At 40.6% G+C, this 17,950-nt stretch overlaps 1 protein-coding gene across 1 annotated transcript; it reads right to left on the bottom strand.

Moving 5' to 3' along the window:
* Nucleotides 1-4,169: 4,169 nt before the first annotated feature.
* ALB (albumin) lies at nucleotides 4,170-17,397 on the bottom strand. The gene is made up of 15 exons (XM_061345847.1): nucleotides 17,244-17,397; nucleotides 15,656-15,716; nucleotides 14,812-14,944; nucleotides 13,697-13,911; nucleotides 12,844-12,976; nucleotides 11,692-11,789; nucleotides 10,643-10,772; nucleotides 9,572-9,786; nucleotides 8,913-9,045; nucleotides 7,956-8,053; nucleotides 7,091-7,229; nucleotides 6,369-6,592; nucleotides 5,711-5,843; nucleotides 4,660-4,716; nucleotides 4,170-4,361 (listed from the first exon to the last, which is right to left on the bottom strand). The coding sequence occupies exons 1-14, from the start codon at nucleotides 17,326-17,328 to the stop codon at nucleotides 4,666-4,668; spliced, it is 1,848 nt and encodes a 615-aa protein (XP_061201831.1). The 5' UTR covers nucleotides 17,329-17,397; the 3' UTR covers nucleotides 4,170-4,361; nucleotides 4,660-4,665.
* Between the last annotated feature and the right edge of the window lie 553 nt (nucleotides 17,398-17,950).

The following is a 17,950-nucleotide window of genomic DNA, read 5'->3' as shown; positions in this document are numbered from 1 at the left end:
GAAGTCCTGGAAGTAGTTGTTGTGCCCTAAGTGAGACAAAAGATGTAATCATTGACCTTGGGTGGTCCCTGGGTACTGGGATGGGTACCTGCAGCCTAGTACTTAGCGTGAAAGCTTTAAAGGAGTGATGTTTTGTAGATGCTGCTGCATCTATGTTAGTTATCAACACAATATTCCCCTTATTGGCATGCAAAGTCTATATGCCAGCTAATTGTGAGAGCATAAGACGAACCTACAACATCTGGACTGATCCTCAAGCTAAAATCCTTGGTCCCTGACTCACCCTTCCCTTAACTTCTTAAGCAAAACACTCCTACTTTTATCTATGTTCCAAATCCTACCCTGGGTTGATTGCAACTGAGCTGGACACCACAGAGTACAAAGGGTGACATTTACAACTTGTCCTTGTCTTTATCTGACACCTGCAGGCATGATGGTCTAGGCAAGTGAAACACCATTGCTGAATGTCAAAACAAGTTAACGTAATACAATACAGTCACAGTTATCTTGACACAGGGCAAATTCTGATTGCGGTGACCTGCTGACACAGTGCTTTTGAGTAAGGCAGAGAACTTGGGATACTTGCCCACAGGTAAGGAAGGAAAATGCATGTCCTTCTGTGAAGGCCCCATTGAACTCCTTGCAGCTGCTTTCTGAAAGGCACTGCTTCCAAGACATTGAGTCTTTGGACTCAATGGCTCACTCTAGGTCTAGTAGAGTTTTAGCTTTTAGAGTGAAAATTCTCCCTAGACTCTTGTAGTCTGGCATGCCTTGTCCAGGATTTCTGTTCTTGCAGAGTCATCCTTGGTTGGGTCAGGTATTTTAACACTGGAGTTCTACTAAGATGATTTCATTTGCAGCTTACCCCTCAGGTGTAACTCTGATGGTGGCCCCACAGAGCAGAGACAGCTGTCAAGTCCAAATTGAAGTCCTTTTGAAGCCATCCTGCCTGGTATTTCATATCCTTTTTTGAAAGGGATGGGGATATCCCTTGGTTCAAGTCCACACAGTGGCTCTTTGTGCCTTGCACTTGCAAGCTCTTCTTTTCTCCACCATGTATCTGTAGAGGTCTGTTTGAGACACTTTCTACCATCAAGGACCCCGTCTCTCAGTGGAATTTTACACTTCCTCAACAGGCCACCACTGCAGGGGGTCACTGGCTCTTATCCCATCTTTATCTCTGCCTGACAACTTTTAGGTTGTTCATGTAATAGGTAAGGTGATGTTTGAAGGTGATCTTTGAACAGCAGTTTGTGAAGCTGCTGTTATGTGCAGTGCTTTAGAAACCATTTCCTAGCATGTCTCTACTTTAGGCTATCAGGTTTGCAAGCTATAAGAAGACTAAAAACATTTTTTGTCTGAGCGGCAAAGAGCCACCAAAGGAACCTCAAGTCCTCGTCAAGACTCGCCTGGAAAACAGCAGTGCTGCTGACTCAGCAGCTGGCTTATGGAGGGTCAGCACCACTCCCGAATGGGTAAAACACTGCCCTCCAGAGCATGGCAAACAGAGCGGGCAAGCAGAGCATGGCTGTGGCAGTCAGAGTGGTGGCTGGCATGGGCAGGCGAGCAGCCAGGCGAGCCTGTCAGTGATGTTAGATGGTAGCTGTATTAGATGTCAGCAAGTTGACAATGTGCTCTGCATGGTGGCAGAGGTACAGGAAGAGGTGGAATGGCCAAAGAGCATAAGGGAATTCGAGGAGGAGATTGCCTGGTAGAACCGCACTCTGCCATTCCTGGGAGTATCAAGCCAGCCACCCAAAACAGAAGGGCATCAGGATCCCCTACCTTCTTGCCATCAGGCAGATGGAAGGAACCTAGGAGACAAGGGATGTTGGAAACTGGTTACTCCTAGGAGTAAACAGTGTATTATCCCCCAGCTTGTGCCACAGAATCATAGAATAGTTAGGGTTGGAAAGGACCTTAAGATCATCAAGTTCCAACCTCCCTGCCATGGGCAGGGACACCTCACACTAAACGATGTCACCCAAGGCTTTGTCCAACCTGGCCTTCAACACAGCCAGGCATTGAGCATTCACAACTTCCCTGGGCAACCCATTCCAGTGCCTCACCACCCTAACAGGAAAGAACTTATATCCAATCTAAACTTCCCCTGTTTGAGTTTAAACCCGTTACCCCTTGTCCTATCACTACAGTCCCTAGTGAAGAGTCCCTCCCCAGCATCCCTATAGGCCCCCTTCAGATACTGGAAGGCTGCTATGAGGTCTCCACGCAGCCTTCTCTTCCCCAGGCTGAACAGCCCCAACTTCCTCAGCCTATCTTCATACAGGAGGTGCTCCAGTCCCCTGATCATCCTTGTGGCCTCCTCTGGACTTGTTCCAACAGTTCCATGTCCTTTTTATGTTGAGGACACCTGAACTGCACACAATACTCCAGGTGAGGTCTGACAAGAGCAGAGTAGAGGGGCAGGATCACCTCCCTCGACCTGGTGGTCACTCTCCTTTTGATGCAGCCCAGGATATGGTTGGTTTTCTGGGCTGTGAGCGCACACTGAAGCCAGCTCATGTTCATTTTCTCATCGACCAGCACCCCCAGGTCCTTCTCCTCAGGGCTGCTCTGAATCTCTTCTCTGCCCAACCTGTAGCTGTGCCTGGGATTGCTCTGACCCAGGTGTAGGACCTTGCACAACAAACGTGGTAGTTTGTTATGGTTTTATGGATATGATGATGTGCAAGAATGAAAGAGATGGGTTCCTACAAATTGTAGAAATGGGCTGGGGTGGACAGAAATCCATTGTTTCCACATACTTTTGCTGTATTGATATTTAAATCAACTCCATTCTCTTGACACATTACTCTTTTCGGCATTGATAAATGATAAATGCAGGCCAAAAATCATTTATCTATTAATTTTACATCTCTTTGGAGCCACCAAAATTACAAACACATTATATGTATATTTTCAGTTACTAAATCTTAATGCAACCTTTAACCTCATTTGTATTTGGAGTTATTCAAAGTGCAGTTGAAAAGCCATAGCCCATGTGACAGCAAACATAAGAATCGCTACAGTGTGTGGGGAGTAGCTGCAAATCGAATGAGAAATCCCCACTTCTTGATAGATTTGTGGTATAAGGCTGATTTCCATGCATCAGAATCATCACCAAACCTGTTCCTTGGACGAGATTAACTTGTCCTAATTCAGTAATCTAGAGCAGGTTAGTTTTACCTGCAGTGAATGACTGTCAGATTTTTGGATGGTGAATTAGATAATGGTCTTCAGAATGTCTGTTTTGCTCCCTTAAACTAAGGGAAAACGTGCTTCACTGCAACTGACAAGTGATTCTTGCTTCAATTCACAAAACTGTACATTTCAAATGATGTTTTTGTGAATGACTTGGGGTCACACGAGCTAAACCAATACCTAACTATGACTCACAGTGATTGACTGTTCAAACCTTTCAATCATAACAAGATGGATGATTCTTCCTTATCAATTTTCAACCCAGTGTCTCTGAATGTTTCATTTTGAGTGTACTTCTGTGGTTCTAGAGAACATTCCTAGTTCATGAACTTGGTAAAAGAGCCAAGGCCAAGAAAATTGTCTTTACGAAATGTCTTATTATGCAAGGGTTGTGCAAGAGTCCTTGTTAAAGTGAAACTACCAATAAGCTAGAAAATCATGCTGCTTTAGTGGCATAGAACAGAAATATTTCTCTTAGGAGCTTCCTGAAACAAAAGGCATGATTCAGATGGTAGGCTTTTCAGGAGACAAGACTAAAGTCAAAAGCTGTTTAAAAAAACAACTTCAGACATGAAAAGAAGTGTCTAAAAGCAGATCTGTTTGCAATTCTGCAAGCAAAGGGATACTCCATCTGGGACTGATGTAAGAAAATATTTTTTTTTTCCTTTGAACAAGATCTCATTGTCAGTCATCTTATTTAAACTGAGCACTTCCTTTGAATGTTTTCTTAATGTGTGATTATAATTGCTGAAGTAAAGCCTAAAATGAACCTCTAATTGAATCAGAGTATTAAAGCCTAGCTAAATGTGTTAGCACCTTTCATATTCTTTCATATCTGGTTTCCAAGAGCAAGAAACAGAAAAAAACCCATAGAATCCCTGCCCTTACATAATACTTACAGCAACCATTTTGTGTAGGGAGCACTGCAGAGCTTTGTCTTATGGTAGTCACCAGCAGACAAGGACAGATGCAGATTTATAAAGCTTTTATTTATTATTCATTTTTTCAAAGTGATAGAATTGAAAAGTTTCTGGAAAAGCATGTGGTTTGACAAAACGCGAAAGATTTAGGAAATACTCATTCAATACCAAAGGAAAAAAGGTAATGGGCAGGAGAAGTTACACAGAAGTATTTTTCTTCATATTTCCCTCAGTGGCAACCTAGATTGGGGAAACAAAAAGGATTATTTTATATAATAGTAGCACACCAGTAATACATCCACCTGCTGTATGCTGTGTAATGGCAGAGGGTTAAACCAGCTGTTAGAAAAAGCAACTTCTTGGTGGTTAAAGGGAAGCTTGATGCTTTTTTGAGCTGAAGGAGTTAAGTTTTGGGCAGAAGGGTGGGAAGAGATAGGTAGATAGATAGATAGATTAGATAGATAGATAGATAGATACATACATACATAGATACAAACATACATAGATAAATGATATGTGCATTACTGCTGTTACCTACCATGTGTTAAACGCCAATTCCTAACGTGGCTCTGCTCTGAACTATCAGGTTTGCACCCTAGAAAAAGGAGTACAAACAGCTGTGAGAGAGAAGCCAAGGGAGCAAAGTATGTGGTGCTTGAGCAGGAATTTCTATAAACTTAAACTTGTGACTGTGTTCTGTTTGAAAGGATAATTCTAATGGTCCTTCCTAAGTTTAGAATCTGTGCACTCATGTATGTTGGATATTCTTCAGTTTTGCAAACATAGAAAATACACCTTTAGAGACAAAAATCATTATTTCCTAGGTCTCCCTAATATATTTACCTGTACAGTACTTTGGTTATACATTAAAAAGGATTCAATCAATAAATGATTTATGATACCAGTAATAGAGTTGTCTGCTTCAAATGATTATGAGTTTGCTGTTGGAAATTGTCATTTAAACTTCCTGTAAATGCTTTGTGCTTTCTCAGCTATATGGCCACAGATCAGCTCCTCCTGTGGTTATTTCAGATATTGAATGAATGAATGTATCTGTGGTTGATGAGTTTGAAAAAAACAACCTGAATGACTGTTCACAGGACATAATCACCTGGACTCCCCCTGCTAATGTATCTATATTTGCTAGGTGTCTGATAATTGGTCCACATGCACTTTTTACTGGTAATCCTTCAGAATTCTATAAGAATCTGTAGCACAAAAGGAAGCTTGTGTGAGAGGCAGAGTTTAGATTCTACACATACCTCTTTTACAGCTATGGCTTGTAATTCAACTCTTCCAGACAAGGCTCTGAAAAACCTTATCTAATCTAAAATTTAGCTGTGCTTTGAGCAGATGACTGCACTACATGACCTCCAGACATTCTTTCCACATGAAACTGGGCAACGACTATAATCTGTATGATTGCTGTTCTGCTTTGCAGGCAAAATTATTGTAAGGGTACACAGACAAGGGATCACAGCAGTTTGCAGGACTGCTTTCCTAATGCATGGTTTCCTACTGAGTTTCTGGTTTCCCATGCTTCTTTCCTTTCCTGTTTTGTTTTGTTTTTTAAAGGAGATAGGAAATACCTCTTCCCCAAAGCATGTCTCAACATCTGATTTTTTGCAGCACTTGTCCACCATGGCAGTGAAACCATTAGTAATTGTCTTGATTTGTTCTTCTGTCATCTGGGGCTTGCGTTTAATGAGGTTGACAAGCAATCTGAAAACAAAGCGGCAACACAGAGTTAACACTACCTGCTGTAGTTTGATTTCCCAGTTTCAAATATGCCATTCTGTGCAGGTACTGCTCATTTATGAGGCTATTTTTTTCTTTTGTCATGTCTAGAGGAGTTTGTGCCTATTTGTGGTTCCAAACTCTCAGTCTACCACCTTGCTTTTTGCTATCCCAGTTACAGGTGGGAAAAAACCTTATTGCAATAACCTTTATGTTGTTTTAATGAAGTACATCTTAAGATTTGCACTGGCAGTGGGCCTACATGAAACAGGTCAGCTAAGAGACTGATTTTGTTTGAAGAAAACGCCCTATTTTGCCTCTTCCAAACCACATGATGCTATGCACTGACAAGTGCAGTGCAAACACATAGTTCCATCTGGCTTTTTAGCTGCTGTTAGTGAAGTCCCAGTCTGATGACAAAACAGGGTGTTTGTAGCTTTCTTCTGCACCCCCCTTCCAAGTATTATACTTCAGAAGCTTTTCTACAAGTATTTTTTTTTTTTGGCTTACTTCATCTGCCCTAGTTCCTGTTCAGCAGGAGCAGCAGTGCACAATTTTTCATCAAAGCTGAACATATCAGGGTTAAATGCTGGAGGCACATATTTGGTATCTACTCCCATGGCAGTGAAACAGGGTCTCCTGTAAGCATAGGAGTCACTGCAGCAGTGTGAAACATTGTCATTTATAGGTGTGGTCTCCTGCCTCTTGCACATCTCCTGAATCACAATGCTCAGCTGGAAAGAGAAGGAAAGAAGAACAAACTTGAGTTTCATCTGCTGCAGTAACAGAGGTGGTGTTTGTGGTACAGTAGCATAGCTGGAAGTGGAAGCTGTCAGATCCCAACACCTCCTTGGAAATGACATGGTCTTAAAACTTAAATTAAATATACATTCCTGAACCTGAGTATTTCCTAGTCTGCCAACAATCTGTCTATCAATCACGCTACAATCAGTAAGTATATTTAGTTTTTTTAAGACTGTTTAACTTTTCCAAATACCAGCAGCCAACCAACTTATTTTTGCTTGCTGAGGGAGAGTAAAGCTTAGCTGAAATTTTCACAAGCTTCCATCAGACAACTATTTAGGCTCTCAATTTATTAAAAATAAACAGACTTCAAATTCTCTTAGGTAGATGCTCAGCTTGGGGTTTATGGAAACTATCTCACCAGAAATCAAGTTTTTTGAGAACAGAAGAAATCTCCAAGAGTAGAGAGAATAAAGCAATGTACTCACATATCCCTCAGAACAAGGCAGGCGTTTGTTCTCGGGAAGCTGGCAGCACTTAGTACCAACAGCTGTCATTTTCTTTCCGATTTCCAGCAAGGTGTCAGTTGATACTTGAGGCATTTTCTTCGTGTAGCGGATGAGAAGTCTGAAAAAGTCATATGAAAATGACTGTTGGCTCACATTTGTTGAATACTCTACTGAGCTAGACCACTGAAGTGAAAAAAGAAGACCAAATAAATTCACCCAGAGCAGCCAGCACCATTCTTTACAATCTGGAATATTTATCAGCAAGGAGAATCATAGATTCATAGCATATTTAGGTTTGTAAAGGACTTTAAGATAATCAAGTTCCAACCTCCCTGCCATGGGCAGCGACACCTCACACTAGACCATGTCACCCAAGGCTTTGTCCAACCTGGCCTTCAACACGGCCAGGCATGGAGCATTCACAACTTCCCTGGGCAACCCATTCCAGTGCCTCACCACCCTTACAGTAAAGAACTTCCTCTGTTTCAGTTTAAACCCATTACCCCTTGTCCTACCACTACAGTCCCTGATGAAGAGTCCCTCCCCTGCATCCTTATAGGATCCTTATATGCTTCAGATACTGGAAGGCTGCTATGAGGTCTCCACGCAGCCTTCTCTTCCCCAGGCTGAACAGCCCCAACTTTCTCAGCCTGTCTTCATACAGGAGGTGCTCCAGTCCCCTGATCATCCTCGTGGCCCTCCTCTGGACTTGTTCCAACAGTTCCATGTCCTTTTTATGTTGAGGAAACCAGAACTGCACACAATACTCCAAGTGAGGTCTCAAGAGAGCAGAGTAGAAGGGAGGATCACCTCCTTTGACCTGCTGGTCATGCTAAGTACTTACGCTTTAAGAAAGTCTGCTTCGCCATGGGTAGCAAGAAAGTCACAGTTGGTCTTTACAACATCTTGAGTTTCTTTGATATGCTTGTTCAAATCCTCTTGCTGCAAACAAGTATGAATTCATTAGTAATGTTAGAGCAGGATGTCCTGGTAACAGTCATACAAACGCAGCTTCTGAGCTCTTCTAAATCTTATTAGCTATTAAATATCCATTTTGTAATGCTGATTACCTCTGCATAGCCTGGGTAACTTAGGGAGGGCTTGATTCTCATATGAGTCTTAAGTTCTAGCAGAAATTCAGTTAAAAAGGCAGCAAGATTTTTTTGATTTAATTTAAATTAGTTACCTGTTGGACTTACTTTCTAGACAACAGGGGTTTTTGTTTTCTTTTTTGTTTGGTTTTGGGTTTTTTTTTGTTTAAATGCGGTGAATATTTTTCAAGTATAGGATTATAAACTGTGAGGAGAACATCCTCTTTCTATTCCTTGGCCAAAGCTGTCAGTGACTCAATTTGTGCTGTGACTTGTGTGCAATTCAGTTGAAGATTAGGAGATCAAAGTTTATGCTTAGTGTTTGTGAGCTGGCCATGCAGGTTCCCATCATAATCCATGAGCAGCCATACTCAATATAGGCAGTGGAGCTCATAGAATAATTAATCTAATCAGTTATTAAGCATCTTCAGGCTAAGCAAAATCACTTCTGAGAGACAGAGGCATCAGGCAGTTGTGAGACTGGTCTGAAATTTCATAAGGTGACCAATGAAGTTATTCTTTGATCTAAGAAAATTCTGTTGTCACAGGCCCTGCACTGCTTAGCGCCCATCAGGACACTAACTTTCCCTGGGGTTAGTCTCTCAAAATGCTTTCTGTCTGCTTTTCCATAGGAGATTCTCAACCTAGCTGTTTCATAATAGGTACTGACCAAGCACTGTAGTTATCTGCAAAAAAAGCTGTGCACCTACAGCATTTCCGTAGCACTGGGCAGGGTTGTCTGTCTTGCAGCACTTTTCCAGGAGTGTTTCATATCCCTTAGCAACTCTCAGAATCAGCTGTGTGGAGAGCTCAGGGTGTCTCCGTGAGTATTCATAAACAAACCTGAAAGACACACAGGCTGACAGAATTAGAGCTCCTGAACAATGTGCTGCTTTCTTCATGCATAGCACAATAACTTAAAATGACAGTTCCTTGGATAAGATCAAGTAAATGGACGATGAGCTTGGAATGATGTTTGCTTGTTTTAGCACGTGTTTTATCATTCTGTCGTCTGCCATCAAGGCAAATGTGAGAGGAACAAAATAGTTCCCTGGGGCAGAATAATTCTTAAGCAGGTAATGTATGTGGGCATGCACAAAGCCCACAGATAAAAACACTGATAAATTCAGGTTTGGTAAGTAGGACAGTGCTGAACATAAACAATCACAATGCATGAATGAGAAACTTGGGTTCAACTTGGGTCACAGCTACATCAGACTTCCATGTGGTCATCTCTGTTCTCCATATGCAGTTGAAACTACAAGAGGACAGCTTTTCTAGCAGTACAAAAGGTCATAGTCCAGAAAAAACAGAGGCTCATTTGCAGAAACATTCAAAAGCAAGCACACATGCTGTTTGCACTACTTACTCTGACAAGAATGCGTCATGGCCTGCCTCAAAGCTCTTGCACACTTCCTTATCTTGGATGTATTTTTCAACTAGTGAAGGAAGATCTGCAGGTTTCTCATCAAAATCTGATTCAATAATACACTGGCCTCGTTCCACAATTGGCTTGTCACAGCAGTCTTTGATTTTACTTGAGAAAACATCTTGTTTAGAGCACATATAGGTTATAAGCTCTGCCTAAAGAATAAACATATTATCAGACAAGCTATGAAATATTAATTTAAAGATATATTCATCCCCCCTCTCTTTTTCAGATTCTTTCTTTTTCATCCAGGTCACCTATTTATGCTAAGGAAATGCTGTTTCCATTAAAGAGAATAGTGACAGCAACAGGCATGTCCTCTGCATACTAAGCACTGTGTTCGTGGGTACAGGGAGAATGTTGTTTCTTCCTTGATGTTAGAAACTTTGAGAAGACAAACTCTGGAACGTCATTGAGTGATATGTCACAAGGGTACCAGACAGATCTGATAGTCAGGTGCCCAGTTCTGATAGAGGACAAAAACCCCAGAGCTTCATAAAGCCAGCACTGACCACCAGCTGGTTTAAAAAGCACATCAAAATTCCAGCCAGATAGACAATATTTAAATCATGTCACTGTTGCACAGTTTTGCTAATCCTCCCATGCAAGTTGCTCTCTAGAGTTCCCTGGCACTACAGGAAAGCTGCATGAATGGCAGCACACACAAGAGGACAGCAGAAGAATGCCTTTCTTTTGCTTTGTTTACAACTGAAGTGGGTAAATATCATCAAACAATCTCCGAGATAAACATTTTGATTTCAGGCAAACACACACACTATACTATAAGTAACATCTTGCTGTTATGATCATGAAAGGCTAGATCCAGAACTGGTGCAAAGTCTAGCTCCAGGAACAAGCTGCTGAGCTGGCTGTGAGATTTTCAGTGGCTGAAGAATCTTCCAGCAGTGTCGGGTATGAATTCCCTGGACTGTGAATGAGTAGCTGCACAAATTATTGTCTTCCTAAACATTGTTCAAGTATGTAAACAGTTTTGACAAATACTTAGCTTACGTTGTCATCCATGCACTCTATCATGTCCCCTTCACAGCACTCTTTGTAGACACCCTTAAGGTCCTGTAGAATTTTTACAATTTCTGAGAACGGAGCCTTGGGATATTTCTGGCTCAGGGAAGCAAGTTTCCTGGGTAGAAAAGAAGAAAAATACATTTGTTTTAAAGCTCACTGTTGAACAGAAATCTTGTTAACACTTGAGATACTGTAGATCAGCATTGTTGGAAGTAAATATTAATTCATTCTTCTCAACCAATTTCTGGTGGTTAGCAAAAAAAAAAGGGCATCAACATCTGCAAAAGTACCCAGTGCTCATTTAAAATAGAAAGAAACAAGTGTTTGGTTCTTCTGTTCTATCTGAGCTGTCTGTGTAAGAATCACAGCCTAGAATTCCCCATGGCTGGGGAATGGCCTGTAAAGCATCTCTAGGCTGCTTAGCACAGATGTATATAGTTTTAATGAAGCCTTTAAATCAAAACTGACTGTATCTAGTAAGTCAATCCTAGTCAGTGTGTTAGACAAGCACAGAATGCAAAGCAACTCTGTTGGAAAGATGATTAAGTCTTTCTTAATCTTAAAAACATAGCTTTGATAATAACTCTGATACTGCCAAATCTGACTCTTTCACTGATTTAAGGCTCGAACTAGCAACTTATTAAAAATAAATAAATAAAAAGCGTACTAGGAAGTACCATGAGTGCACTGTTCTAACTCAGCATCTGGAAGTGAATTCTACATGCTAGTGTTTTCTTAGAATGATAAGATCACAGGAAGCTATGGGTTGGAAGAGACTGTAAAGCTCATTCAGTTCCACACCCCTGCCACAGGCAGGGACACCTTGCACTAGATCAGGTTGCTCCAAGCCCCGTCCAACCTGGCCTTGAACACTGCCAGGGTTGGGGCAGTCACAGCTTCTTTGGGCAACCTGTGCCAGGGACTCACCCACCCTCACAGGGAACATTTTCCTCATACCGAGCAATTTTCCTTGTGATTAGTTTCAGGCTCATGTTAACAAGCCTACCTTTTACAAAAAACTGATTGGAACTTACTCTGCTTGGAAAGTTCTCTCACCAAACTTGCTGAGGATTTCGCAAACATGCTGGTGCTTCAGACTTATTTTCTTGGCTTTTTCTTTTATGGCACCTGCCTATAGGAACAGGATGCACATGGTCACATTAAACATGTCACATTTAATAGACTGAGAAGAAGCAATCTGAAACTCACATTTCAGATGTACAGTAGGTCCTGCTCCAGTTAGCTCTGCTGAAAAGCCAAACCAGTGAGAACTCCTTAGGCAGTCCTAACCCGTTTGCAATCAGCACTGAACTTCCAGTCTATATGCTATGCCTTATGGCACAGTGCAGTTTTACAGACATGCTGCTGTTCACCAAATACTTCAATGTGATTGAAGCCTGTGGCTTCAAAGGAGCCTAAGTTGTCTTACAAAGCACTGCAGTGATTATACAGAAGTCACTGGGAGACAAAAGGAAAATAGGCTCAAGCCATTCCCAACACTAACATGGAATCTTAGCTATAGCTCTCTAAACAGCAGAGCTCTGTGGAAGTCACCTGCTATCAAATCATTGGACTAACTCATGATTAATCCTTCTCTGCAAGTTCTTCATACCAAGATTTTAATGAACAGGAAGATTCTACCTGTTTCTCACTCTTTCCCCTCCATTTGCTTGGACAATAAATAGAGCAAAATTAGGGGAGAACCTCTTGTAGACCTACACACTGGATGGGGTGATGGCATGTTAGGCTGCCAAGAGAGAGCTGTCTTGCCCTCATGCATCTCTGGTAGCATGCCTTTCCACTACAGATGAAAAATTCCAAGTGCTACATGTTCTTTGGATTCAGCACATCTGCACAATACTCACAGCTCCCTGATAACATGTTAGCAAAGGGACAAAAAGACAAACTTAGATATCTACAGTTTGATTCTTTTGTTTTTGTTTTTCTTAAAAAAAAAACCCAAAATAATGAATTTTTACTCTGTGTTAGTTTCTACAAACCCACATACAAATATTTACTGAAAACCACCCTAGTAAAGCAGAATGTTGGAATTATAAACTGTAAATTAACATTAGCCATTTAAAGCCACTTCCTCCTTTAAAGAGAGTTGTTACTAAGATCAGAAGAGACCTTTATGCAGCAGAACATTTGCTTAGTTTTCACCCACAATGAAAAACTGGATATACCTTTTCATCCAAGCAAGTACCAACGTCACTCTCTTTGCAGCAGCTCTGAAGTACATGTTCATAATCAGCAGCCAGACCAAGGATTGTTGGAGCATACAAGAAGGGGTTTCTTCTTGCAACAGAATAGATGAAACTGTGAGGAAAAGAAAAATCTAAGTTACATATTCCGATGACAACAGAAAATGTCCTTAAATCTTTTAGAGATTCCATAACTTTCATTTTGAGTTCAGAAATGTAATCTACTTTCCTAATAGAATGTCTTTTATGGGAAACGCTCTCATAAATCTCAATTTCCAAAGCAGGGCTCAGTAGCAATGACAGGTGGATTAACTCCTTTTATGACAGCCACCTAGATTGATGTGCATATGGTTTGATTTTTTTTAAATGCGTTGTCAGATACTTGAGAATTGTGATTTTGAGTGTGAAAAATTATTCTATGGCCATTTCACCAAGATTTTCTTCCTGATTTTTATTCTTTTTACTGTTATCTTTCTTCATCCTTTCTAATTATGAGAGTAGTTGGAGACTTGAGCAAGTAAATTATTAAGTAAATATTGGAAACACTGTGTTTTTTCGGGGGTTTTCTGAGGAAAAAAGAAGTCCCCCAAGATTTATAGAATGTGATCCCTTAAAATCCATTTTTGAATGGAAAAACCTGTGCTAGCATGGAGTGAAAAAACACGATCAGAGCTTTGGCCATTTAACAATTTAGCAAATGATTTACACATGCAGATATACGGTTGAACTCTTGCAAATTCTCATGTCTTGCATGTCCATGCACTCTGTATAGCTTGGAGACCCCTCTTCTGCACACCTAAATGCTTAAAGAGTACAAAATGGCCATTTTTCTTACTGTCCCATGAATGACACCCGGTTGTCCTGGTACTCCTTGCATATCACATCAGCAGCTGGTCTCTGGTATGGCTGAACGAAGTCTGGCTTGGCGACTTTAAATGACAGGAAGCACTTATTTCTTTCAGGATCAGCCTTACTACAGCAGTCAGCCATTGCACCATATGAGTCACGGAGCTTTTCGACTTGGCAGACTTCATCCAGGAAAATAGAGGGCTGTAAGGGAGATGCTGAGGGTCAGAATTATTCCTTATAGACAGTATAATGTACAATGTACTTATCTGTAAAAGAAAACCCAGATTGATAAGTAAATACATTTTTTACAGGGATAATATTTAGACCATAATTCAGAATAATCCATTGTTTCCAACACAATTTCATAAATTTTTATTTCATGTGGTTCAGTATCAAAACTGTTACAATGCTTTACTGGAAAAAAATTACAATTTAAAATACTCTGCAAGACAGAGATCTCCTTTTACTTCTAATCTGACTAAACTGAATTTTCAGATGAAGTGAAGCAGAATTTCAGATTCTACTTGATGATCAGGTTGGGGAAACCTTTATGGAGAACTAATGTAGTCATGTCATTTGGCGTGAAAGTTATTGCTCACAAGAACAGAGGCATCTGTCTTTCTGAAGCCTGCTAGACAGCCGGGGATCTTCAATACCTGCAAGCTTCTTTTGTTACCTCATCTTACAGGAGTTTAAAACTTCGTAAACTAAGTACCTTAAATCAGCACACACACCTTTTCAAGTTATCCCAGTGTGAAAACCCACACATTTTGGTCACCTGATTATCTAGAATAAGACTTGTATTTTACCACTGGGGTATTGGCACTAAATGCTAACATTTATTTCCAGGCAATGCTGAACTTAATGTGCCCGCGTGTGGTGTCTGGTCTCCAGTATGTGGCTCCACAGATCATTTAATCATTTCTGAAATGCAGTTTCAGAACCCAACACAACCGAGTTCTTCGTTTCAGCACTAAAATCTGAGAATTGCCAATGACAACAGCCACACCTGAAAGGATCAGTTATAAATCCTCAGTGAGGATGATGCTGGTAGCTGCACAGAATGAGGAGAAACACAGTACCAAAGGATTCATTGCATACCAGTGACTTTGTGCACTCAGGAGCATCCTCATTGGCCACACACTTCTGTGCCAGATCAACAACATCCTTTACCAGCTTAGACAGTCCCTCGTAAGAACACCTCTGGAGATACTGGGCAAATGTGATCATGGCACTGAAACACAAAGCACATTTTGAATATGGATAAGAAACATAACAGCTAACATTTTCAAATGTGCATCTGTATACTAATGCCATGCACAAATGCTTAAATAGAGTACCGTGAAGAGCTTAGTACCAGATCCCATATCCTTCCTGTTCTCAACTCCTTTCTAGAAGAAGGTTTTCAGTCTTACTACCCAAGAACAAAAGTCTTGGATAGTAGATTAGAAATAAACCAGAAAAGACTATGATCTGAGTTTCCTGTTGCTTTTACCAGTGGCAAACTAAGCTGGGTTTTGTCATTTTGTTACAAATACTGATCTTCAGGCTACCTTCTTTCAGAAGTTGGTATGTTTCTGCAGGGATTCCCAAAACAAATTTCAAAAGGAAATAATTGAATTGTCTCAAAAAATCTGTTGTGGGTTTGGTTGGGCTTTTTTGGTAATATCACAGTCCAGCATAACTGGGTTCCCATAAGGAGCACAGGTTTTCTCATGAGGTTTGCAACGAGTTCTTTTCCCAGAGAGCACAAAAGTCATAGTGAGTTTTGCAGGTCTTAACGTATTTGTAGGCTTTGTATACTAACAGTAAGGCTAACTCAGTGCCTTCAGTGAGACACATACACTCTTCACTTGCTCGTATGGTGTGTTTTAGTTTCCCTTTTTTCTCCAGTATCAAAAGAGATGGAAAACAGTCAGAAAATGTAAGTGGAATGTTCACTTACACTGCCTTAAATGTCTCCTCCTTCAAGTCATTGTAGCGATGGGCAATCTCACTCTTGTGCTCTAGGAAGAAAAGCAAAGAGAACAGTGATGTTCCCCATCCCCCTGGCTGTGCTAGACCCATTAAGGAATACCTGCTGGGCATCTTGGGTCAGATTTGCAGAAGGGTGCAGCATTCATACAGCTCTTAAGGGAATAACTGGAGGGAGTAACATCATTATTTTGAAACAGCCCCAGCTGATGCTGAGCACTTGTCAAATCCCACCTCTGGGCACGCCATTCTGGGTAACCTGTGCTGATGTTCTGGGAACTTCAATCTAAACATCTTTTCAGCCACCTTGAGCTCTTTGATGTCTCAAATGACCCTTCTTGCCTGTTCGTCTGTAGACACTTAATGCTTACACTCATCTTTCTGAAGGAGCCCAAGCATATGATTTTTAGGATTTTAATATGAGATTTACCTCTGTAAGCACACACTTACTTCAAATACTCAAAATGACTGCTGTAGCTTACTATTAAGGGTTAACAAACATGTCCTTTGAGTAACTGACAACACGATCATGTCCACGCTACAAAGAAAGGAATGCAGCTGTAGTTTGATGACAGCAAGCATCAACAGAATTTTCTCTTTTTGAACACAAAATTATTAATTTGGCAGATTCAATATTCTGGTTCCAACCAGTGCATATCATCTGTGCTCTCTGAGAGAAGGAAAGCAGGTAAATACCTTCCCTTGGTCCTGGTGGTAACAAATACAGGTTGTAGTTACACCTTGCTCTTGGTGAGAAGACTCCCATGAGATTTCTCCAATAGATACTGAGTCATGGCTACATTAATGAATGAGGTAGACTGGGGCACTTGTCTCGGTCTAGAAATACCATTCAGAAGCATTTAGAAAACATTAGGAGTAATTCCCTTACCTAACTGAATATACCTGCTTTGATAATAAGTGTTTTGGTGCAGAAAATTGTAATTAAAAGATTTTTTTTTGCTGCTGTTCACTGGCATTTCCAGCCACCTCCGGATAACTGAGTTTGGTTAAATTTTCACGTTTCAAACAAAAATTAAAAATATCAGTGGAAAAATGTCTAGGACTGCCTGCAGGAATATTTTCTTGACAAACGTCTTAAGTTTTATAATACAGGGAGAGATGAAACAATTAGGAGGGTTTGGCTAGTCTTCCTATAGCCCAAATTGAGATGCAGATTTTTTGTTTGACCTACTTATGTGAAAACCGTCACCTTGTACTGGTGAGCAGCAGACATATGAACTACCATGCAAAAGACAGCACTTAAAAAAGTACAGTGAGTCCCCTTTCTCTGCACTGGAAAGTAACAGATGCTGAATAATCAACATCTGTTCATACCCTACACTGATGCTGCAAAGGAACGTCACCAGACTTTCTCACCCAGTTAAGTTGTACTGTTCAAGCCATCTCCTCATGATTTCTTCATTTAGTTTCTTTTCAAGTCAATCATGTTTTTCTCTTCTTTTTGGATCAGGCTTGCAAGAATTGTCCATGAAATTGCATTAAAGACATGAAATCGATATAGCAAAGACTGCAAAAACAACTAAATGGTTCTTTCTTACCTGCCTCTCGAGCAACTCTTTGTAGATTCCTGGATCTGGCAGAACTTATGAGGAAAATAAATGAAATTAATGTTACCCACTTCATGGTTGCAGATTATGATGCGGGTTAAAATGCTCAGAAAAGTTGGAAGATAGAAGAGAAAGCATTTGCTTATATACTCTTTCTTACTTGAGTCTGTAAAATATTAACCATAGAGCTGGCACTTGTAGGTTTCCACTTGGCCTGAAGAAGATTACAAAACTTGGACTGTCCTTGCAAAAATGAATTTGATATGCTTTGTTTATTGTGTTAGTCTGGGCCTTTTTGTCCTGAAATGGTTGAACCTGCCAGCACCCAAATAGATAAAGTTTTGCGTAAATTTCCTTATCAAACAACAAACAAGGAGTTCAAGGCATCAGACAAAAGTTATCATCACGTCTAATCCTAGAGCTGTGCTTTTTTTCCTTTTTTTTTCTTTTTTTTTCCTTTATTTGTTCAAAAGCAAAGCATGTTGGAATTGTACAGTAACTACTCAGCCAGACAGGACAGAGTCCGCATACTCACTTGTAACTACAGAACTGTAATTTTTAATCACTTTACAAAGATGAGATGGCTCACCCAGACTTTGGTATAAGAAATACAGCTTGGTAAAATACAGAGCACAAAGATACAGGTGAACAGCATCTCCAATTTCAATTGGCTTCCAAATTCTTCAAGGAAGAGGAAG

The sequence above is a fragment of the Neopsephotus bourkii genome, unplaced genomic scaffold (assembly GCF_033783945.1).
Source record: "Neopsephotus bourkii isolate Nb327-2 ecotype Australia unplaced genomic scaffold, CSIRO-AGI_Nbou_v1 NB_244, whole genome shotgun sequence".
Classification (NCBI taxonomy): Eukaryota; Metazoa; Chordata; class Aves; order Psittaciformes; family Psittacidae; genus Neopsephotus; species Neopsephotus bourkii.
Note: the sequence above shows the minus strand (reverse complement) of the source record. Positions and strands in the feature narration are given on the sequence as shown.